Source organism: Saimiri boliviensis, chromosome 9 (assembly GCF_048565385.1).
Source record: "Saimiri boliviensis isolate mSaiBol1 chromosome 9, mSaiBol1.pri, whole genome shotgun sequence".
NCBI classification, from domain to species: domain Eukaryota; kingdom Metazoa; phylum Chordata; class Mammalia; order Primates; family Cebidae; genus Saimiri; species Saimiri boliviensis.
The window spans coordinates 94,091,562-94,116,468 of record NC_133457.1 but is presented as its reverse complement, the minus strand read 5'-3'; the positions used below and the strand labels follow the sequence as shown (position 1 = coordinate 94,116,468).

At 46.2% G+C, this 24,907-nt stretch overlaps 1 protein-coding gene and 1 long non-coding RNA gene across 6 annotated transcripts in view; one reads left to right on the top strand and one right to left on the bottom strand.

Moving 5' to 3' along the window:
• The window catches only part of LOC104653403 (uncharacterized), a 58,729-nt gene that overhangs the window by 11,072 nt on the left and 22,750 nt on the right, over nt 1-24,907 (top strand). The window contains exon 3 of the long non-coding RNA XR_746595.3: nt 8,499-9,239. This is a non-coding gene — a long non-coding RNA (uncharacterized LOC104653403). The remainder of the gene's footprint in view (nt 1-8,498; nt 9,240-24,907) is intronic.
• Nucleotides 20,334-24,907, bottom strand: part of PDYN (prodynorphin) — a 36,252-nt gene continuing 31,678 nt past the window's right edge. For 3 of the 5 annotated variants that reach the window (XM_010351766.3, XM_003941039.4, XM_010351765.3), the window contains 2 exons: nt 24,643-24,790; nt 20,334-22,510 (listed from right to left, as the gene is read on the bottom strand). In XM_010351766.3, coding sequence (XP_010350068.1) covers nt 21,875-22,510; nt 24,643-24,771 — 765 coding nt within the window. In that variant the 5' untranslated portion in view covers nt 24,772-24,790 and the 3' untranslated portion in view covers nt 20,334-21,874. The remainder of the gene's footprint in view (nt 22,511-24,642; nt 24,791-24,907) is intronic. The other 2 variants (XM_010351768.3, XM_010351767.3) reach the window with 1 other exon arrangement.

The window sequence follows — 24,907 nt, the reverse complement described above, 5'->3', positions numbered from 1 at the left end:
TATATTGGTTCCTTGAGAAGAGATCTGGCCTCATTCACTGACTTCTTTTGGCCGAGATGCAATAACAGAGAATGGGTTTATCCTCTTACCCGAAACAAAAAAATCTAGGGAAAATATATGAGTCAACAGTTTTCAAGACATTGGACATCAGGAAACACAGAACAGTGATACCTGAGAGAGAGAGAGAGAGAGAGAGAGAGAGAGACAGAGAGAGAGAGAGACAGACAGAGAGAGACAGAGACAGAGAGAGAGACAGAGAGAGAGAGACAGAGAGAGAGACAGAGAGACAGAGACACAGAGAGACAGAGACAGAGAGACAGAGAGAGAGACACAGAGAGACACACACACAGAGAGAGACAGCGAGAGAGACAGAGAGAGAGATAGAGACAGAGAGACACAGAGAGAGAGACACACACACACACAGAGAGAGAGAGACAGCGAGAGAGACAGAGAGAGAGACAGAGACAGAGACAGACAGAGACAGAGACAGACAGAGACAGAGAGACAGAGAGAGAGAGAGAGACAGAGAGAGAGAGAGAGAGAGAGAGAGAGAAAAGAGAGCCTAGCAATTGCCTCTGCTTACTATCTGGAGAGAGTTTGCAGGTCATGGCACAGGACAGGGAGTCCAGGTAGAGCCCAGTGGTCTTCCTGAATTGAAGAGATAGAGCTGGGCAGCTGCTATGGTTAGAATGCTTTTATCCACTGTAAAAATTCATGTTGACACTGGATTCAGTGGCTCATGCCCGTAATCCCAACATTTTGGGAGGCCAATACAGGACTGCTTGAGGTCAGGAGTTCAAGATAAGCCTGCACAACGTAGTGAGATCCCATCTCTACAAGATAATTTTTTTAAATTAGCCAGGCATGGTGATGCACACCTATGGTCCCAGCTACTCAGGAGGCTGAGGTGGGAGGATCACTTGAGTCCAGGAGGTTAAGGCTGCAATGAGTCATGATCACACCACTGCACTCCAGCCTGGTTAACAGAGCAAGACCCTAGCTCCAATCAATCAATCAATTTATGTTAAACCTTAACCCTTAATGCAGTGGTGTTGGGAGATGGGGCCTTTTGGTAGGTGTTTCAGTCATGAGGACTCTGCTCTCATTAATGGATAAATGTTGTTATAATCTGCCTTCTGCCCTGTGAGGACACAGCATCTCTCCCCTCTGGAGGACACAGCATTCATGGTGTCATCTTGGAAGCAGAGAACAGCTCTCACTAGACACCAATGCTGACATCTTGATCTTGAACTTCCCAGCCTCTAGAACCATGAGAAATCAATTTCTGTTCTTTATAAATTACTCAGGCTCAGGTATTTCTGTTGTAGCAACACAAACGCATTACTCCAGAGGCCAAGGTGTCTGGAGTTCACAGGGCAGAGTATCACGGAGAAGAGAGCTTGTGGGGAGGACCAGGTACAAGAGCACAGGTGAGCTCTGGAGATCAACAGAGAACCCCTCCAATCTCCTGAGTACTAATGAACATGAGCATGTATGAAACCTACCTGAGGCCAGCAAAGAACCGCCTGAAAGGATTACAGGGAACAACCCCAGGTACCTACACAGGGCTGGAAATAGTCTCTGTTCTTAGAAGCCAAAGTGAAAAACCTCAAAGGGCTTTAGGCAGAGGATTCATTTGGTTTTTCTTTTAGTAGTTAGACAAGATTTGCCCTAAACTAAATATTGATATGGTCCCATCTAAAAATGTTTAAAAGCAAAGATTAAACTAATTCTAAGGAACTTAACTGTGTCCCAGAAAAAAAAATCAAACATATTTATAGAAACACACACAAAAAACCCTAGCACGTGGTGATGTAAATTCAGTGTCTGGTATCATTAAAAAATTGCCAGGCATGCAAAGAAGCAAGGAAATTCAACCCATTAATGAGGAGAAAATTCAATCATTCAAAACTGACCCAGAAATGACACAAATGATAGAACTGATAAATAAAGACATTAAAATCGTGATTATGGCTGTATTTCTTATGTTCAGGAAACTAGAGAAAGAACTGAGTATACTAAATTGTGCCATGGAAGACAGCAAAAAGACTCAAATAAAAAAGATTCGTGAACTTAAACATACAGCAAGAGAAACTATCCAAAATGAACTATAGAGGGAAAAAAAGACTGAAAAAAAAAAATGAACAGAGCATCAGTGAACTTTGGGACAACTTCCAGTACAATACACACATACACACACACACACACACACACAGAGTCATACATAGATATGTATATAACCAGATAGATATATTTATAAGCAGATAAATATATACGTGTGTGTGTGTATGTGTGTGTGTGTGTGTGTGTGAGAGAGAGAGAGAGAGAGAGAGAGAGAGAGAGAGAGAGAGATCTTGAAGGAGAAATAATGGTTGAAAATTTGCCAAATTTGATGTAAACAAAACTCACAGACCCAAGAAACCCAATGAACCCCAAGCACAGTAACTTATCACAGTCTACCTCCTACTTCCTGGTGCTATTATACCACTTTGCCTCACAAGATTATACTTGAGAATCTCACATTAGACAAATGACACCAAGGGCCATTATAAAATTACTCAAAACTAGACATAAACAAAATATCTTAAAAGCTGCCAGAAAACAAACAGCAACCCAAGTGATAGAGAGGTTATATATACAAATGAACAAATATAAGGCCAGCATCAGGTTTCTCAAAAGAAGCAATGCAGGTAAGAAGACAGCAGAGTAGCATCATTAAAATGCTTAGAGAAAAGAAAGTTCACCTAGAATTCTACATCCAGAAAACATGTCTTTTTAAAAATCAAAGTCTGGGCAACATGGCAAAACCCCATTTCTACCAAAAAAAAAAAAAATACAAAAATTTTCCAGGTGTGGTGACACATGCCTGTGGTCCCAGCAACTTGTGAGGCTGAGATGGGAAAATCACCTGAACCTGGGGAGGTTAAGGCTCTAGCGAGCCAAGATTATGCCACTGCACTCCAGCCTGAGTGGCAGAGTAAGACTCTGTCTCAACATTTAAAAAAAAAAAAAGAATCCAACTAAAGATGTTTTCAGATATCCAAAGGCAGACAGAATTCATCACCAGCATATTTGTATACAAAAAAGTGTTGATTACTCCTTTAGAAAAAAAATAATAAAAGCTACCAGATGGGAGTCTGAATCTACACAAAGGAATGAAGAGTGCTGGAAATGACAACTACGGATAAATAAAATCCCCTGTTTCTATTACTTTAAAAATCACTTTAAAAATAAATTTGACTATTTGAAGCAAAAATAACAATAGTGTACTGAGGAGTGTAGAATATATATAGCAATACTATGTCTAACAACAATTACACAATGGGAGTATAATGTCGTAAGGTTCTGGTTCTATAAGTGAAGTGGTATAATATCACCTGAAAGCAGACTGTGGTAAGTTAAAGATGCGTATTACAAACTTCAAAACGACTGCTAAAATAATTAAACAAGAACTTATAGCTAATAAGCCAACAAAAGAGATAAAATGAAATCATAAAAAATATTAATTTAAAAAAGAACAGAAAAGAACAAATAACAAATGGAACAAACAAAAAATAAATAGGGTGGATGGATTTAAACCCAACCATATCAGTTATCACATTAAATGTAAACGGTCTAAACACTCTCAATTAAAGAGGCAGAAATGATCAGACTGGAACTTGTGAGGCCACCTCCTAGACAGCGGTGGGAGTGGGCAGCCCCTGCAGCTGTGCTCTAGCATCTCATTTTGCTGCCTCTTGGACATGTAGTCCCTTCTCTGTGGGTCCAAATGGAAGGCAGGACCCTTTGTGCCAGGAGCAGAGAGTACGAACTTCCCAGCATGTGCTGTGGTAATGTCAATGCAGAGCAGCACTGAGTTAACCTCAGAAAGCAGCTGCTAGCACCTCCGAATGAGTCTTCGTCCACCACCACCTTCTCCCCCAGATCATTGGCTCTGATTCCACGGTTCATCTGACTACCATAATCCTAGCAGCTGGGTAACCTCTGGGCGGCCCATCCCACCCTCAGGACAGTGATCTGCCAGCCAGCATTAGAGAGAGGATCTCCCTGTGAAGACAAACCCTTGGAAACCAGCCCTAAATGCCTAGCAACCAGCTTGTTTTCCCCACTTGATGTCATGTGAGCCTTTGTCCAGTGTCTGCAGAGCTTCTCCCATGGCAGGGTAAGTGGCCAGGCTGGACACACAATCTCAGAGGACCCAGGAAGGGTTATTGGTTGAATCTAAACCCAGACATCATAGACGTATTGTGTTCATTCATTCATTTGTCCACAGAGTGTTTATTGAGTGAATATCTTCTGTATGTCAGGCACTATTTTAGACACTGAGAAAGCAGTGAAGACTGTGAAAAGGCTTGTACCTCCCAGGGGCTCAGGGTCTAGCAAAGTAAGACAGACAGACATGCAATAAAGTATGATGACTGGTAAAATAGCAATCCTTACAAGGTCTGGTGGATGCACCCAGGCAGGTTTTGAAGGATGAGCAGGAGTTTTCTGGGGAGACAAGCCAGGGAAGGCCACCGCAGGCAAAGGTCCAGCAGTTACAAGGTGGGAACGGTGAGTAGAAGTGGGATGTGCTGAGAACGCCTTGGGCTCTGGTCTGCATGGACGGTGCATGTGAGGAGGTAACAGCCAGGCAAGCCTGGAGAAATAGCATGTGCCGGTTGATTAAAAACCCGAATGCCTGGCCAGGGAGGGAGTTTGGACTTGACCCCCTGGCCTGGAACAAGGTGTCTTTGAGGGATTGTATGCAGGCATGAGGATATTGGTGCTTCAGAAAGGCTACTGTGGAGGCAGAGGAATGGGCATGTGGGAGCTGGAGGAAGCCGCTAGAGGCAGAGAGGTGGAGACAGGGCTGCTAGGGAGAGGCTGGCATAATGGGGGCCAGAGTTAGCAAACGTCTGTCTCGACGACAAGGAGGAGGTGACGAAGAGGGCCTGGAGGCCTATCAGACACGGAGGAGGCGTGGAATTTGGGGAGGGCTGTGCTGGAGCTGATCTAGAAGATACTTCTGCGGGGGCACCACAGCCCCAGGTATTAGCACAGAGGAAGCGGAGAAGCGGGGGCAGTGTTCCCTTGTATCACCACAGGGGAGGACGGGGCGGGGCGAGGGGCGGGGTTCTCTTCTCTTTACTATTGGCTCTGACAGTGATGGGGAGAGGTGGGCCCAGTTACCAAGGACACTATGAGTAGCCTGGATTTCTTGCAATCCTATGGGGCTGTCCTCTCAGAGCCGATGGAGGCCAGCTGGGGACTGGGGTAGACAGAGCAGCAAATGTGGCCATCCTCACAATACATAAAGCCAAGAGTCTCAGGAAGCAATGCCTTGGAGAGTAATAGGTATGATCTCTCCACTGCCTCGCCGCCCTTCCTGAGCTCCAGCCACCCTTGCCTGTCCCGATCACACTGTGCTCGCTCTGCCTTCAAGCAACGTATATATGCGATTTCCTCTGCCTGAAACTCCTACTGCCTCCATCCTGCTCAATTTGGCTCACTTTTCCTTTAGGACTCATCCTGGATTTCCCAGCCCTCAGGTGACTTCGAGTTTCTCTGTGCTACCCTCCCCCAGCCCTTGGTCACATTTCTAATCACAGCGATGCGGTGGCCTTTCTTCTTGTCACTCACCACTACTAGATGGTGAGTGCCTTGGAGGTTGGAATTGGGTTGTATTATTTCTTCATGTTCAGGGTCAACATGAGGCCTGAAAGAATGGAGAGGCAGATGGAGGGATGGATGGAAGGAAGAAGGGAGGGATTGATGGAGGAGTGATTTGAGGAACCAATAGATGGAAAGAGAGAAAGAAGGAAGAGAGGGAGGAAAGAAGGGAGGGAAAAATAGAAGGAAAGAAAGAAAAGACAGGGAGATGGGGGTGGACAAAGGAATGGATGGGTTTATGAGGGACTGATGGATGCATAGGAGGAAGGAAGAAAGGAAGATGGATGGACGGATGAATGGACGGATGGAGAGGTTTACAGACACATGAGAGTATGACTTAGTGAAGGAATGAGTAAACGATTGGTGGAGTAGGAGAGTGAGCAAATAATGAGCAGGTGAATAAATAAATAAATGATCAAAAGAATGAATGAGCAAGTGAATTGATGTTTGAGTGGATGGATGAATAAGTCAATAAGAAAATAAGTGACAGAGAATGGATGAATAACTAAATAAGTCAGTAAACTCTTTGCATAACATAAAAGAAAAATAAATAGATTGGTGAATGAGCTGATAAACAGAAGTAGTAAAGAAATAGCATTGGTAACCTGAGCTTCCCTGCCCAGCAATATTTGTAGCCCTAATTTCTTCAGCCTGTCGTGGACACGGCTGTATCCCCAGTGCTTATAACTCTATCTGGTGCATGGTAGATAGTCAATCAACATTTGATGAATAAATAAATGTGCGAATGAATGTGGATAGACCAGTTGACCCAGTGCTGTGGCAAACACTGAGGTTGATATTAGGAGATGGGTTTCTAATCCTAGCCCTTTGCCTTTCAATGATGTCACTTTGAGCTCAGCCCCTTTCTTCTCTGAGCTTCTGTTTCTCTATCTGTAAAATGGAATAATTGCCTTTTTTCTGTCAAGGATATGGTAAAGATGTAATTGTGACCAGAAAGGGGTCCTGATTCAGACCCCAAGAAGGGATTCTTGGACCTCAGGCAAGAAAGAATTCAGAGGAAGTTCATAAAGCGGAGGCAAGTTTATTAGGAAAGTAAGTAGAGCAATGGCATGGGCTGTGCTTAGTTATTTCTTGATACAAAGGGGTGAATTATTCATGAGTGTTCTAGGAAAGGGGTGGGCAATTTCCAGAACTCAGGGTTCCTCCCTGCTTTAGACCATATAGGGCAACTTCCTGATGTTGCTGTGACATTTGTAAATTGTCACCGCACTGGTGGGAGTGTCTTTTACCATGTTAATGTATTATAATTGTGTACACTGAGCAGTGAGGACGACCAGAGGTCACTTTCATCACCATCTTGGTTTTCGTGGATTTTGGCCAGCTCTTTTACTGCATCCGGTTTTATCAGCAGAGTCTTTGTGACCTGTATCTTGTGACACTAATCCCGTCAACCTATCTCATCCTGTGACTAAGATTGTCTGACATCCTGGGAGTGCAGCCCAGTAGGTCACAACCTTATTTTACCCAGCCCCTATTCAAGATGGAGTCACTTCTGTTCCAATCCCGCTCATGCAATAAGAGCCACACGGCAACAATGAGAGCTCAACAATGTTTGTTCACTCCAGTCCTCCCCACTCTTTTGTACTACCTCAAATCCCTTCTGGATTTTTTTTTTTTTAAATTATAAAGCCCACGCTATGTGTCTTCTCTCACGGAAGCACACTTTCTCATTTGTACATCTGAGCAGCCGAATTTCACCCATAGCACCTCCTGGGTTTGGTCAAAGGAGACAAAGATTCCCTCGGACACAAACTAGTCTGTCTCCTCTGAGTCCTCCACTTGACTAGGCATCTCTGTCCTTGTCAACTCCAGCTGGAGCAAGAATCCGACTAAATCAGTTTAGCAAAAATCCCCACTCTTGGTATCCGACTACTGTAGATATCTGATCAGCTTGGCCTGCCTTCAGCAATAATCCTATCACGTTAGTTTAGCCAGAAAATCCCTGAGGTTTCCTCCTAGTAAATTTTCCATCCATGAGCCCCTGCCCTGCTCCTTGGTTATAAATTCTCACTTGTCCCTGCTGGGGTCAGAACTGAGTCCCACCTCTCTCCCCACTGTGAGACTCGATTGCAGCGATCCCCATACCTATCGCCAGGGCCCCTTGAATACAGTTGACCTCACCACTTTCAGCGAGTGCCACAAATAACGTTTTTTGTTTGTTTGTTTTTGTTTTTGCCCGCGAGACAGAGTCTTGCTCTGTGGCCCAGGCTGGAGTGCAATTGCGCGATCTCGGCTCACTGCAACCTCCGTCTCCCAGATTCTAGTAATTCTCTTGCCTCAGCCTCCCGAGTATCTGGGATTACAGGCACCTGCCACCGCACCCGGCTAATTTTTCTATTTTTAGTAAAGACGGAGTTTCACCATGTTGTCCAGCCTGGTCTTGAACTCTGACCTCGTGATCTACCCGCCTCGGCCTCCCAAAGTGCTGGGATTACAGGCATGAGCCCCCGAGTCCGGCCATAAGGTTTGTTTTGTTTTGTTTTGTTTTTTTAAAGAGGTCTGGATTCATGAAGAGCCCTTCGTCTCGACGTTCCAACCTTAGTTGAGAGCCCTCAGCATTTATAGGTTACTATTTTTGCTTTTATCATCATCATCATTATTGAAAATTTCTCCCAGAGCTTCAGGCAGAGCTAGGTAGACAAAATACTTCGGGCCTGTTTTCATCTTCGTTTTTAATTTTAAATTGAGAAAACATGGGATGGGTGGAGGAAGCAAAAGTGCTTTCTACTCGATTGAGGTTTACATTTCTGAACGCCACGATCCAAGCTCCTTCCCCACTGGTTGCCAGGAGAGCTGAAGCAACCCGTATTTCCCTTTCTTTGCAGTGAGGAAATTGCCTAATCATTGGCAGGCTAGGAGAAAAGACCGCACTGCAGAACAACATGTTTTAATAGGAAGCTCCAAGACTTCTCATCTTAATGCTAACGACCGTCCATTTATATTAAATGGACCCCTGAGCGCCCTCCTTAAATGCTTGTTTTCTTTTTGTCTCCTTGAGTTTGAACCTTTAAGACCACCTGGACGGTGGGGACATCCTCCCTCAACGTGCATTGCTCATCTCGCCACGAGGGGGCGCTCCCAGATCAGAGACAGGCGGCTGCCGCCCACCTGCCTCGGGCCGCCACCTCCTGTGCAGGCATCAACCTCGTGCACCTGCCCACAGGGCGGGGCCGGCGGGGGGTGGGTGTCTTCTACCCCATTAAGACTTTATGAAGTCCAGGTGCAGCCCTGAAAGCTAGAGCAAGGTCACTACCGAGGAACAAGATGTTCCTTGAGACTTCCTGGGATCTCTGCGAAAACTCTGGACCTCCGGGAAGTCAATGGGACTGCACTGAGGGCCTACTGTGTGCCAGGTTTTATTCACTCCACAAACACTGAGGGCCTGCAGAGGCGGCTGTTCAGGAAGGGGAGGAAGCTGAGGGTGAAGAAGGGAGCCTGACCCTCACACCCTGGCAGCCAGCAGAGCGTTCCACAACGTGTTGCCAAGCCAGCAAGTGGTCTCAGCTGTGGACTAGCTTCAGCCTGCTCCCAGGGGAGCTCTGGAGTGGGAACTGTAGTTCCACGAGGTGAGTGACTGGTCTTTTGCACCCCAAGATTTGGAGTGGGGGGTATGACAGCCAAAATCAGGGGCCTGGGTGTGGCTCCCGTAGCATCTACGCCAAATGCCAGCAATGATTGTTTTTGGGTTGTGGTTATGTTGAAGATCCGTCCCTTAAGCAGAGAGCATGGAGATAGTTCTCAGAGACACCCTCTCTTCCAGGGCTCCCCAGGGCTCCTCAACGTCAGCCCCAACTCTTTCATGAGAGTCGGCTAGAACTTCCTTCTCCAAAAGAAACTCTCCAGTGGAGATCAATGTGTATCCTTGGGCAGCTGAGATGAGTGAGATGATGAGATGGTATGGTAAAGGTTGTGTAGGGGTCCCGAGACCTGCTAGCTCTCTGCATACACACCTGTGCCCAAACTGCACCAAGCTCATCTCGACACTTTTCCTCTTTCTCTCTCCCAATCCAGTCATGTGCCTCATTTTACCAATTCCATACCCTTAACGTTTCCTACCCAGACTGGCAGTTACCACGTAGTTAGGAGACAAGCAAGGACTTTGAGGGTTACCCCCAAACCCCAATTTAGCTCCTGAGTGAACTCAGGAATGTCAATGTGGAAGGGATTTTTTGGATGCAGAAAAGGTTTCTTGCAAGTACTTGTTACTTAATATTCAATGTAATACAGTAGCTTTAATTAAAAAAAAAAAGCTCTAGTCATTCTTAAGCCTTTGAGTTCAATTTTTCAAAACTTATTATTCGATTTCTATGCAATCAGTTTCAAGGGGCTTTTGATTAATGGTCAGGCAACTCACACTCGGTTAAACGATCCGTCCCATTTGCAAACTTGGTTAATTAAATTATCTTCAACACTTTACACAGGACTTACTAATTTAACATATTCAGTTTCCTTTTTTAAACCCTTTCGTTGCCTGACCTGACAAGCAAAACTTTCCAAAGTACTTAAACCACTTTGGAAAATCTAATTTAAAAACTTATACAACAGTGAATCTCAAGATCTCTTATACATTCTGGAGTCATTTATAAATTTAGTATAAAAAGATTCGTGTGCTTCTCAACGGAAGAATCACAAGTCTAAACTCAATTACACATTTTAAATTGGAGTCACAAGGCTAATTTGTTCATACTCTAATATGTAAAAAAAAATCTTCAATGTTATGAATACTTTAAATACCAACTACACAATAATATGAGTTTGACTTCTAAACCTTTGCAGGGTTAAAAGATATCTGCCCAGTGATGGAAAAGTTTTCCATTTTAAGGTAATTGGGGTGACGTCTTTTAGTACCTTAGGGCCAAAGGTTCCATATTGTGGCAGAAACTGCTGGATCCCCAGTATCCATGCTCCTCTGCCTCCTTAGACATAGAACCCCAGACTCTAACTGGGCCAATTGGCCACCTTGAATAAAGATGACGTTTCCCAGCCTCCTTGCATTTAAGTGTGGGCATGTGACTCATCTGGCCAGTGAGATAAACAGAAATGTTATGTAGCAACTTCCAGAAACCTTTCTGAAAAGACAGCTGGCACATATGTCCATTCTCTCTCTTATTCATTCCTCCATCTTGCCACCTGGACCATAGGGGTTGATATAGTTTGGGTATTTGTCGCTGTCCACATTTCATGTTGAATTGTAATCCCCAGTGTTGGAGATGGGGCCTGGTGGGAGGTGTTTGAATCATAAGGGCGGATCCTTTGTGAATGGCTTGGGTCATCCCCTTGGTGGTTAGTGAGCTCTGGCTCTGAGTTCACACAAGATCTGGTCGTTTAAAAGTGTGTGTGGCACCTCCCCCAATGCCCATCTCTTGCTCTCTCTTGCTCCTGCTTTTGCCCTGTGATGTGCCTGCTCCTCCTCCACCTTCCACCACGATTGTAAGCTTCCTGAGGCCTCCCTAGAAGCCGAGCAGATGCCAGCACTATGCTTCCTGTATGGCCCACAGAACCATATGCCAATTAATCCTCTTTCTTTATAAACTACTCAGTATCAAGTATTTCTTTGTAGTAATGCAAGAACAGCCTAACACAGGTGGGATGGTTGGATTCCAGTCACTGGCTTGGATTTGGAGGCCCATAGCCCCTCTCTAGGACTGGTGGCGGGATGGGCTAGAAAAATTCTGAGATTCTGACAACTTCATGGAATACAGCGTCCACTTCACCCTGTGAGAGAGTGTTTGGGAAGATCCCTCCCATCCCAGCGCTTCTTGACAATGTGACTCCACCCTCTTCCCATCAGGAGATGAAGTCTGTTTCCCTCCCTGGAATCTGGATGTGTCCCTGAATTAACCCAGCACTGTGCTTCCACCTCCATGTGGCAAAATTGGCGCCGGGTGACTTTTGAGACCTGACAATCCCATGTGAGAAAGCCAGCCTAGTCTCCCAAAAGGTGAGGGTCTCCAGCTGGGAGTACCAGCTGCCGGCAATGGAGTGAGCTTATGTGGGACCCTCCTGCCCGGGCCACGCTCCAGCTGCCTGCAGTTTCAGGAGGGAGCCCAGGAGAAACCCACAGAGGAAGTTCACCAATGTGCAAAATACAAAGTGTACATTGTTGTTTTCGGCCGCTTAGTTTTAGGGTAGTTTGTTGATGAAGTGAAAGCGAAATCAATGCAGCCCTGGGCTGCCTACCTCTGACTTTTTCATGAGAAAGAAACTTTGATCTTGTTTAAGGCATGATGGCATTGGGTCCTGGGTGAACTGAATCCTGATGCACACATGCACCTCTGGAGCAGAGATTTTGCTTTGATGCGATACCTCAGTGGCCAGGGTGATTCTCTCTTGCTGCTGATGGATGTGCTGAGCGCTTTTTTTTTTTTTTTAAATCAGTTGCTATGACAACAAGGGACTCCATTTCCTTTAAAGACGTTGGAATCTTGTGTGCAATTAGATTCTGGCCATACCGTTACCTAATTCTTCTTTCTGATCTGAGACCAGAGTTCCCCGCCCCACTACCCCTGACACTCCCCCGCTTGCCCTCCTCCTGCCAGGAGGTCAAAGCTGGCTTCCTTTGCTAATCTCCTTATTGCCTAATTGAATTCTGAAGCTGTTTCTTGCCCTTGCTGTCTGCTCAGGCCACAGCTCAGACATTTAGAAGCTTCCTTTCGGATTGGCATCTCCCCCTTCCTGGACTCTGAGCTGTAACATCCCCCTAAGTCAAGTTAGACAGAGAATGAGAGCTTTCTCCTGCTCCAGGCCTCTTGTTTTCTTATCTGCAAGGTGGAGACAGTTTACTAACCTAACAGGTAGGCTGGGAGGTCTCTGAGACTCTGTCTACAAACACCTTGCCATTCTCAGCCCCCTCACTCCCTGCGAAGGCCCCACATGGGCTTCCTGGAACGTTGGTAACGACATCGCAGATGCTCACTGTATCCTCAGGGACTGCCTGGCTCTCAGCTCCCGCGGTCCTCACCAGCCTTGACCTTCCGAGGGTCCTCAGGCCAGCAGCGCTCCTGCCTCTGGGTCCTTGCTCTTGCTCCTCTCTCTGCCGAGCGCCCACCCCTCAGCTCTTTCTTGGCTGCTCCTTCCCCATCCTTCAGGTCTTATTTTAAACCTCATCTCCCCAGAGAAGTTTTCCCTGACTACATCACTAGAAGAGCCAGCCCATCCCATCAAAAGTAATAAAAACAACATAATGAAATTATAACTTTAATACATAGTTTTTAGCTGAAAACTTATGTCCCGCACATGAATGTTTATAGCGGCTTTCTTCATAATTGCCAAAACTTGGAAGCAACCAAGATGTCCTTTGTTAGGTGAATGGATGAACTGTGCCACACCCATCCAGCAGAATATTACTCGGCGCTAAAAAGGGATGAGCTGGTGAGCCACAAGAAAGCATGGAGGATGCATATTGCTAAGTGAAAGAAGCCAATCTGAAAATGCTACATGCTGTGTGACTCCAAGTATAAGACATAGTGGAAAAGGCAGAACTATGGAGACAGTAGAATGATCAGTGGCTTTCAAGGGTTTGAGAAGGAGGGATGAATGGGCAGAACACAGAGGATTTTTAGGGCAGTGAGACATTTATTTATATATTATATTACATATTGTATATAAAAGTATATTTTATATAACATATTTATACATATTTATATATTACATATTAGTGGGACTAGTATTTTAATATTATTCTGTATGTTACCATAATGGTAGATACATGTCTTTATGAGTTTTTGTCAAAACCTATAGATACAAAGAGTGAAGCTCAGCAACAGTGCATCAGTACTGGTTCATCACTGCAACACACGTTCCGCACTAACGCGAGGTGCTGTAACAAGGCAAACTGCAGGTGGTGGGGGGAGGTGAAGAGATGTATGGGGAGTCACCGAACTTTCATTTGAGTTTTCTGTAAACACAAAACTAAAAAACAGGTTGGGTGCAGTGGCTCACGCCTGTAATCCCAGGTCGTGGCAGGCAGATCACCTGAGGTCAGGAGTTCGAGACCAGCCTGGCCAACATGGTGAAACCCCGTCCCTACTAAAAATACAAAGATTAGCTGGGCATAGTGGCTCACGTCTATAATCCCAACTACTCGGGTGACTGAGGCAGAAGAATCGCTTGAACCCAGGAGGCAGAAGCTGCAGTGAGCAGAGATCGCGCCACTGCACTCCAGCCTGGGTGACAGAACAAGACTCCTTCTCAGAAAAAAAAAAATGTATATATATAAAATCTACTAATTTTTTAGAAATTAAAGCTCGTACAGCCCTTAATGTATAGAAACTTACAGTGGGGTTTCTTTGCTTGTTCCTGTCTCCTCCCCTCGAGAGTGAACTAAATCTGAGAGGAGGAAGCTGGTCAGTGAGTCCCTGTAATGAGTGGATGAGGGACTCGATGCATCAGTTGATGGCCCAGGGCTTGGTGCGTGGGCAGCATTTGTTAGGTGGTAAGGGGATATATCTGGGCCACTCCTGTGCTTAAAATGCAGGAGTAAATTCCAAGCTCGTTACTGTGGCACGTAAAGGCTGTCCTGACCCAAGGCTACCTTAGCTGTTCATGCATACAACTCCCTCGGGTGATGTTGGGTCCAGATCTGCCACCTGGGACCCCAGAGGTAGGAAGTTTTCAGTGCTCTTTAAAGCCTTCCACTTCTACTAAAGAGAAAAGCTCTGTCTGAGACCAGTAAGTCTTGTAACACCCTTCTAATGCTTGCAAAGCTTCCTTTTGTCCTGTCCCTACCAGACTTCGGCTTAGAGCTGCTTCCTCGTGGTATTGTTCCTTGAATTGTTGTTTGAATTCATTGTTATGCCACTTCTATTAAGGGAATATGATACTGGTTTTCCATTCATGGTAATAACATTAAGCTTCCTTCTTAAATCAGCTCATTCATGGTTTTTAAAAAGTAAGTCGAATTAAAGAAAAATGTTAAAAGATGGTGTCGACTGTGGCAGATTGCATGTGAATGTCTGAAATTTAAGAAACGACATAAATTCTAGTCTTTGGAGCAATGACGTGATTATTTGGTTTTTAAGCTGAAGTATATTTATCACAGGGTTGTTTATGACAGCACTAACAATAGTAATGAAAGCAACTCAAATGTTTATCCCATAGGAAGGGTGATCACATAATTTTTCATCCAGGACTCTTCCAAAAGTGAAAGAGGGGCTATTAATATTGACACCAGAGGAAAGGCACAGCCTTGGAACATTCTAGGCCAACCATCGTGTTCATTAGGAAATGCTGAAGTGAACTATGCTATATCCAGTTTGCAAACTATTAGGATTATGCAGATGTATAACTGACAGTTATAATGAATACATAAAAATGCTTAAGATATTATAATGTTAAACAAGAAAGGCATATCATCTGGTGTTCAGAGATACCTGGGGAGAATACATGTTAAAATGTGAATCATAGCTAACTCTGAGAGGTGAGATCAAGGGTGATATTTGTGTTCTTTGTTGGAGACTTATGTATAAATATGTATACCTCAGTTTGTTCTAGAACACTCTATTCGACACACCTGACCATGCCGCTTGTTCTCTTGAACTTCTCCACTTGCTTCTTTTGTTCCTGAGTCAAAGTCCACACATCACGACCGCAGCCTGCAGGTCTTGTGTGGTCAAGCTCCCCGCTGTGTCTCTGCCCAGCCACCAAAGCCCTCCCTACACTCACCCTGACTCACAACAGCTCTGTCCTGCCCTCCACAGGTCTCAGTGACTTCCTCAGGAATCCTCAGCCTTCGCCAGGCCAGGTCTCTGCTCTCGATACCTGCAGCAACCTTTGCTGTTCACACGTCCCTTAAGTAACTCTTTTTATTTGCCCTGTGAGGTCTTTCCTGCTGAACTGCAAAATACTTGAGCACAGAAGTCATGTGCTAATCTCCAATTTAGCCCCATTAGTGCGTTAATCCTCACTGTGCCTTGGCCTGAGGCAGGAGCTCCGTAAGTGATCTTATCTGAACCTCTGATTGTTGGTTAATTTCATGGGAACCTTCTTGAAGCGTTTCTGGGTTTCACCAATGCTCCTTAATGGACAAGAGATACTGTTGCTATCTGTAAAATCAATGAGGACACTGAATAGCAACATTCCCCCGAGGATTAAAATACAATTCGATTTGCAAAAATTTGATTTATACACTTTCCAATGATCTATCTTTTGTGTAAAGCAAGTCCCAATTCAGAGATTTTTCTCCCGAAAAGCTCAAACTATGAGGCGACATTTTTCAAGGCTGAGACGGGAGTGGGGAGAGGAGGGCTCCAGGCTGGCTTCTGCAGACTAGCTTCTTAAATGCCATCTACCACTTCCACTGGCAGTGTCTGAGAGTCCTGATGCCTGTGGCTGCGTATTAAGGATAGAACACTGTGACTGGGGCTTTGATCTCAACAAAGAAAAGCTCCCATGTCACTCCTGGTACCTCTGTCTCTTGTGTTCACTTTGGAGAGTGCCATTTGCTGACAGGGACGCAGAATGTTCCCTCGTGCTCCCTGCAGCCTGCTCTTTGTACAACGGCCGGCACAGTCCCTTTAAATCTGGGTCAGATCATGTCCCTCCTGTGCTGAAAACCCTCCGGTGGCTCCCATCTCACCATGGGTCAAAAGTCAACATCCACGGCCCATAAGTGAGGCATCAATACTATAAATTATCCAAACCAGGATCCTTTGAGAGTAAAAGCAGCTCCACAGTCACACCGGGTGACAGTATAAACCGGGGCGATGCAAGGTGCGGGACGCCCTCCGCCATCTGATCTCTTCCACTTCTGCGCCCCGTTCCCCACCCTCTGCTCTTACTTATTCCCTTAGCTCTTTACTCTTCTCTACACAAGCAGCCACCAACCCTTCTCAAGACTTTTGCATCCGCCATTCCCTCTTCCTGGGAGCCTATTTCCCTCACTCCCTTGCCCGGAAACATACAGGCTTACCTGCTGCACACCTCTGGTCAAACATCACGTGCCAGAGAGCCTTTGTGCCCTCTCTGAGTGACAGCCTCCCTGCCCCCCGTCACTTGCATCCGCCACCCTGTATTTTCCTTCACAGCACTAGCAAGCGCCTGTGGCCTGGAGACCTTTGTTCATTTGTAGGCAACTGGTCTCCCCTGCTAGAAAGTGAGCCCCAGGAAGTATGGCCTTGGCTTCATCGCTGCTGAATCTCCTGCCGCTAGTGCAGTGCAGGGCACGCAACACAGGCTTAGCAAATGTTCATCCAAGACTGGAGGACTCTGGGAGGGGAAGGCATTAACACTGACTATGCAACAACTTTGGGCTGGACACTGTCCCTGTATCTTCTTGCAGGACCTCCCTCTATTCATCAGGGCAGAAACCACCACCCCCATTTTGGGATGAGGCACCTGGGGCCTTGTTGCTTAGTTGACTGACAGGTACAGAGTAGGTGTTACGTGTCAGCTTCTGAAAGGACAAAAGACTTTACCATATTTCACCATCATTTTCTCTACCAAAGAGAAAAGTGTTTGGGAGAGGCCGAAGCCCACCTCCAATGACTGGTTAGCAGGGCTGGGACCATCCTCATGCCTCCAGGTCAGACTCTCAGGCCAGTGTTCCTTCTTCAAGTCCAGACAGAGCATGGATCTTACCAATAACCAGAAAGCCCTTTCCGATTTCCCAAACCTAAGGACAGGCCTGTAGGAGCTCAGCAGGTGAAACGGGTTTAAGACTGAGACAGACGCACATTTTCAGAAGGCACACTTCATGTCAAAGGTGATGAAGAATGAGGAGAGCCCTGGGAACAAAGAATAACAGGGCTTGGTGTAAGTTAGACGGAGACGAGACAAATCATGGGGGAACGCAACAGAGATGCAGATTTACATATTAGAGGGGTGATTATAAATCTCTGTTATAAATCTGCATAGCTAATGGGAGGCGACACGGAGCCAGGGCATGAATCAAGAATGCCAAGATGACTTCTATTAGGGAACCATTGTTCCTGACACTGTCGTGGGGATTTTTGTTGTTTTCACTTTGGGGCCTTTAATTAACAGACAAGCCCCATGGCTGGGCTCATTTGTGTGAAGAGCTTGGAGCCGGCAGTGGGGGTGGGGTGATCCAAATCCGAGGGATCGCAATGATTGCCGTGATCATTATGACAAGACTTTCCTCGCTAGTGATGGTGTACGGCGTTGTCGTGGAAACCGTGTGCTTATTAGTAACGTGCTCTTTTAAGGTTACCGGGATGTTGGCATCCCTTAACCAATGCCCGCTCTGTGATCACTGCACAGTGGCCTTTGTGGCATGGACAAAGAACCGGTACTCCGCAAAGCCGTCGATATTTTTATTCCAATTCTAACTCTGGCTTGCTCCACATGCCCCACAAACAGCTTATTAAAATGATCTCCTTAGCCGGGCGCGGTGGCTCAAGCCTGTAATCCCAGTACTTTGGGAGGCCGAGGCAGGTGGATCACGAGATCAAGAGATCGAGACCATCCTGGTCAACACGGTGAAACCCCGTCTCTACTAAAAATACAAAAAACTAGCTGGGCGTGGTGGTGCGTGCCTGTAATCCCAGCTACTCAGGAGGCTGAGGCAGGAGAATTGCCTGAACCCAGGAGGCGGAGGTTGCGGTGAGCCGAGATCGCGCCATTGCACTCCAGCCTGGGTAACAAGAGCGAAACTCCGCCTAAAAAAAAAAAAAAAAAAAAAAAAAAAAAAAAAAAAGATCTCCTTGAGCCCTCTGGGTGCTGGAAATGTTCTATAGTGTGAGCTGAGTGGTGACCACACAGGTGTATGCAAATGAAAGGCTCCATTGAGCGCCACACTTAAGAGAAGTATGCTTTTATAGCATGTACGTTACAGTTCTATTTTTTTAAAAAACTTAAATTTCACCCTTTTCTTACCATCAGCATAATTTTGTCCCTTCAAAAGGTGTGTGCCTCACTCAGGTGACATCAGAAATACCATAATCAGAGGCATACCCCTTTAAGAGGGATCAACAACATGAAAATAGCATGCAGGTATAACCCAGACCTTCTGCCAGTCATCTGAAAAGCACATAGAGCCTTAGAATGAACCCAATACAGAGAAGAGAGCCTAGTGATGCAGAGATTGTGATATCCTTACTGAGTCCCTTGATCAAACTCTACCTGAAGCTAAATATCTCTAGATTTTTCATTTATGTGAAGCAAACATCAGAACGTTTGAGATACTGGTAAATATCTAGAGATATTGGTAAATATCTCTAGATTTTTCATTTATGTGAACCAAACATCAGAATGTTCTGATGTTTGGTTCACATAAATGAACCAAATATGTTTGTTGTTGTTGTTGTTGATTTGTTTAACCCATTGGAGATAGATAGGCGTCCATTTGTTTTCAAGTGGCAGACAGTTCTTCCCTAGAGAATCTCCCAGGCTAGTGACAACAGGATCAGGACTCAATGGGTAAAAATAACAGAAATCTGAACTTCAGTCTGACATAAAGGTGGAACTTTCCAACACTGAATCACTGAGAAGTCTGAATACGTTGTGGAATCCGAGTCAAAAAAAGTATCCAAGCAGTTAAAGTTTATTATCAACGTGTAATTTTGACACAGGGTAGGTGGATGGATAAGATGAACTCAAGCCCTAGGTTCCTTTCATCCTGATGAAAGGACTATCAAGAATGACACAGTCCTCAGATAAAGATTTCCTAAATACCCTAGGGAGGTTTCTCCTCTACCCTTGTTATCCTTTATCTCCATATCCCAACTATTTCCCAACAATTACCATTATTTCTAATTTTTGATTTATATTTTTGTTTAGGTGTTTATTTCTCTCTCCCCTACTGGACTGTTAGTTCCATAACAGCAGAGACCTTGTCCATTTCATTTTTCTGCACTTTTACCACCTGCAAAAGGCCTGCTAAACACAGTAGACCTTTAATTAAGAATTTGTTGAATGAATGAGAGAATGAATGAGACTTTCCTCACCCTGAGTTTTCTATAAAGTCACTCAGAAAACCAGTGTCCAAATGGAACCCATGAGGTCTGTTAAATCTCACACTCATCCTGTTTAAAGACATCTTATTGACGCCATTTAATGCAAAATATCATTTTAGTAAAGGACATTATGCCATTCAATGGCTAGAGCATCGTTCATCCCTAACTCACTCATCCTTGTCTGGGAACATGGCTGTATCTCCTGTCCTTGTCACCTGGCATAGGAAACAGCCCATGGGAATTATGTGGGACGCAGACTCCTTCTGCAGCACCTCTCCCCACTCTCCTCATTGTGTTACTCAATGCTCAAGCTTTGTCACCATCCCTTAAGACAATGTGGGAAAGAAAACTCATTTACTGAGCACTTACTGTGCACCAGGACCTTTGCATCTATAAGCTCATCTAACCCTCACAGCAAGTCTACAAAATCGGCACTATTAGTCTTTATTTGATGGAGGAAGGAACTAAGGCTGAAAGAAACAAATGGCTTAATCAAGGTCGCACAGATTCAATGTTCAAATTTAAGGCTGTGACACTCTACAGTTTTTGCTCTTTCTGTTATCCCACACTTGGTTTTCCAACCTGAAGTGTGTGTGTGTGTGTGTGTGTGTGTATGTGTGTGGATGTGGATGTACATGTGTGTAACTCTTTATTTCCTACCACTCTTTTCTGCAAATGTTTTTTTCTCTCTCTGAGGAATGAGGCTCACACACATGTGCACGTGCAGGTACACACACACCCACCAAATCATCAGCGTATTTTATTTATTGTACTGGAGGAGCAGGAAATTACACAGGCCCATTAAAGAGTAAGCAAATTCCAAGTAAATTGCATAAATGGGATTTTTTTTTAAAGCACACAGCATAACTGAAACAATCTATCCATTTCAGAACATCATCAGATACCTGGGGACTGCACATGAAGAGATGTGCTCAGCAGCATGTTATACAAATTATCCAAATTCAAGCCTGTTTCCTCTCCTATCCAGCCCCATCTCCTGGAGCCATAAACCAAAATAAAGTGCCCAGGAATGAGAGCGCAACCGAGAGACAGAGAGAGGGCTTTGACTGAAACCGAGACATCAGGAGGTCTCCGCCTCTGATTCAGGGTTATTTGAATCAAGGGAACTCATTTGGCCTCAATCACTTAATCATTTTATTCCTCTTTCTGATTTTATTTTGAGACATTAAGAGGAAAGAAGCATCATGGGGGTTGAAGAGGGCCTTTTTCTCTTTCTAGCTGCTGCTTCTGGAGTCCCTTACCCAATGCCCAGTGCATATGTTGGGCCAGATGGCTTGGACTCTTGGCAGCCAATTCAGCTGCTCAAGAACATGGTTGTGCTTAACTTCATCAACTTGACTCTGCTTCAGTTCACCATGGAGTAGAAGCATGATACCGATCAATTTAATTAGTTTAATGAGGGCTGAGGGAGCTGGTCCACATTGTGAGTGTGTTGAACAGAACAAATTGGTTTGCCCTGCTCCCTCCTTGATCATTTAAGCATTCAAGAGACCGCGCTCAATCATTTCTGAAAGGGGTTTTCACTCCCGTCTGTAAGGAGTTGGGCACTGTCCAGGGTACCAACATGACTGGGAGCTCAGGAAGTCAGTTCTTCAAGAGGTGCTTTTCCGAACAATGAGGACTCAGAGTACACTGACTAAACATTAAACCCACCAGACGACTGGACCCTCTACTGTAAGGGTTCCTGATCCAATATAAGGCAATGTTTAAGCTTTGTACCTAAAGCATGGTCTCCGAAGTGGGGTGTACAGGAGATCTTTTGAGATTTGGGAATACGATGTTAGAATTTCTGTGTATGATTATTGACCTTATTTTAAAGCTCTACTCTTTGTATGTTTATCAAGCATATACTATCTGCATGAGGGACCATGCTCAATTTCTTCTGAGGGGGGCATGTGATCCATTAAGTTTAGAGATTATAGATACAAAGAACACGTCGCTCTGGTTCCCTGAAATTGGAGAGTCATGTGAACAGGTTGAAAGGACTGACATCACAAGCTGCTGCTGCTGCTGGTAATTTTAAAGTCTAGGCATCTGAGCCAAGCACTATGCCTATTGTGGGGAGGGGACATCCACCCTTCCCCATCACAGACCCCGGAGAAACACCGTCCTCCCAGGCAGAAGACAGGTGGGCTGAGCTTGGATATTTTGTACACAATGCTGAGCTGAGCCTGGGGAAGGGGCATATACAAGAGGATGAATGAGTGAACTCCAACCTGAAAAGGTGTCAGGGGATGCTCCTGACTCTACTCCATGATGAGAAGTGCTTACACATCAAAAAGCTCTCCAGAGTAAGCATTGGGATCTTCCTGAGACCGAGTCACCACCTTGAACTGGCGCCGGAGAAAACCGCCATAGCGCTTCTGGTTGTCCCACTTGAGCTTGGGACGGATGCGCCGCAAGAAGCCCCCATAGCGTTTGAACAGGTCCTCGTGGCCCATGCTATCTCCGTCCCCCTCCCCTGCCACCTCTGAGCTCCTCTTGGGGTATTTGCGCAAAAAGCCCCCGTAGCGTTTCACCTGCTCCTTGGGGTCTTCCTCAGCAAAATCGAGCATGCCAGTCTCCACGGTGCCGTCATTCAGCTGGGCATCCCTCACCAGCTCAGACTCCGCTCCCTCCCCGAACCCGCCAGAGAGACCCCTGAGCTTCTCCTGCAGGCTCTTGCTCAAAGCATTCTCCTTTGCTGAGATACTGGGGAGGAACTTGGTTTTCTCCAGCTCCTTCAGGAAGGACCTAGAGAGCCTGGCCAGCTCACTGTAGGGCCCCTCTCCTACCACCTTGCTGCCCAAGTCCTCCTTGTCATTGAGCCCAAGGGTGGAGGGGGTGAGAAAAGACAGAAAGCTCTGGCATCTCTCCCATTCCTCAGAGGGCAGCAGGGCAGCCTCGCATTCCAGGGAGCAAATCTGCAAAAGACCCAAAAAGACCACAGTGACAATGTCACCCCTATCAAATGATCAAAACACATGCACTGCTCTGCCCCAGAGGCCAATGTCCAGTGTCTGAGAAAACCAAAATGAGCACCACTGCTAAGCCCTGGGCTACCCATGTTCATACTCCTGGTGGTGCATAAAGGGAGGGACTTCGTGCCTGTGAGAAAGAGGAGAAGACAGACTTGGAGATGTGAAATGGCTTTAGACCTAGGACACGTGGCTGCAGGTGGCAATTGCCAGAATTGGAAGTAAGATCTTCCCACAGTGTTCTGCCTGCTCACCCTTCCCCTTCCACGTCTGACTCCCAGACAGGAAATCCCATCTCCATTAAAAATACAAATTCTCGGCGGGGCGCGGTGGCTCAAGCCTGTAATCCCAGCACTTTGGGAGGCCGAGGCGGGTGGATCACGAGGTCAAGAGATCGAGACCATCCCGGTCAACATGGTGAAACCCCGTCTCTACTAAAAATACAAAAAATTAGCTGGGCATGGTGGCACGTGCCTGTAGTCCCAGCTACTCAGGAGGCTGAGGCAGGAGAATTGCCTGAGCCCAGGAGGCGGAGGTTGCGGTGAGCCGAGATCGCGCCATTGCACTCCAGCCTGGGTAACAAGAGTGAAACTCCGTCTCAAAAAAAAAAAAATACAAATTATCTCCCAGGCTTCCGCAGCTGTGATGCCCGCGGCTAACTCCTGGTAAAGCAGGACAGAGAAGTGCAGAATGGCAGAGAGCACACACGAAAGGACGCGGGAGCGTTCATCAGGCCGGGGTGGGGGCAATGGCATCACTTCATAGGGCCCTTGGGAGCATTCAATCATAATGACGATGACAATAGCAGACAATACTGGAACTTGGACTCAGGCCGTCCAATGCCATGAGTCTTTGTGCTTAAACATGCTGCTCTTTGAGACTGAGCATGAGCAAGACCTGACCCATTTTGTGTATCTCTCAGTGGCTATAATTATATATTAAATAACTTATTTTGCCAGGTGCAATGGCTCATGCCTGTAATGCCAGCACTTCAGGAGACCAAGGTGGGCGGATCACTTGAGACCAAGAGTTTGAGACCAGCCTGGCCAACATGGCGAAACCCTGTCTCTACTAAAAATACAAAAATTATTTGGGTGTGGTGGTGTGCACCTGTAGTCTCAGCTACTCAGGAGGCTGATGTATGAGAATCACTTAACCCAGGAGGCAGAGGTTGCAGTGAGCTGTGATAGCGCCACTGCACCCCAGCCTGGACAATGGAGCAAGACTCTGTCTCAAACAAATATAAACAAATCAATAACTTCTGGCCAGGCATGATGGCTCACGCCTGTAATCCCAGCACGTTGTGAGGCTGAGGTGGTCAGATCACTTGAGGTCAAGAGTCTAAGACCATCCTGGCCAACATGGTGAAAATACAAAAATTAGCATGCATGGTGGGGTGCACCCATAGTCCCAGCTACTTAAGAGGCTGAGCCAGGAGAACTACTTGAACCCAGGAGGCAGAGGTTGCAGTGAGCTGACATCGCGCCACTGCACTCCAGTCTGGGCTACTGAGTGAGACCCTGTCTCGGAAAATGTAAGTAAATAAATCACTTCTTTCACTATCTCATGGGATCACCTCCATTTTGCAGAAGAAGAAACCGAGGAGATGCTAAGACCCAGGAGAGGGGTCAAGGCTTTGATCCTGTCAACCAGATCCTGTCAATATTTGCATTTAGGGGTGTTGGAGACAGCTCCTCTCATGGAACTGTCTAGATTTGGAGGTGCCCAACAGCCCAGGAATAAGGAGCCCTAAAAAGTCAATCTAGAGCTGCTGATGGCCGAAGTCAGCACCACCTCGGGGGTGACTCCCTGTTGCCAGGCATCACTCTCCCTGGAAACCGGAGTCTCTGCCCTGGCCTGAGTGAACCCGTGCTCATGAGGTCTGGGTGGGGACGGGAGAAGGAAAACAGCAGTGCCTCGTTTCCAGGCCGTCTACAGGGCAGGATGCCTGCCGCCCTGCGCAGGTGGGACGGAGCTACAGGACAGCATGCAGCTGCCCAGGCCTGCCCCTCCCCTCTCTGAGCTCCCTTGAACAGGCCCCGGGACCTGGGCATTGAAGAACCTTGCCTGAAACCTACCAGGGGGTTGATGGGTTTGGGCCCATCCTGAGTCTTTACAGCACAGAAGGAGCACCGCGACAGGCAGTCCGCTGTGGCGGAAGGGAGCACGAGGAGGCAGCCGGCCAGCACCAGCCCCTGCCAGGCCATCCTGTCTCAGCGCTTCCTGCTGGGGAGGAGGAAAGAGAAGAAATCCGTGACCACCACTCTGTAGGGTGTGTTCCAAGCCCACAAAGTCGTCTCTTTAACTCCCGCCCGCAGCACGGCAAAGCATTCTGATCCCCAG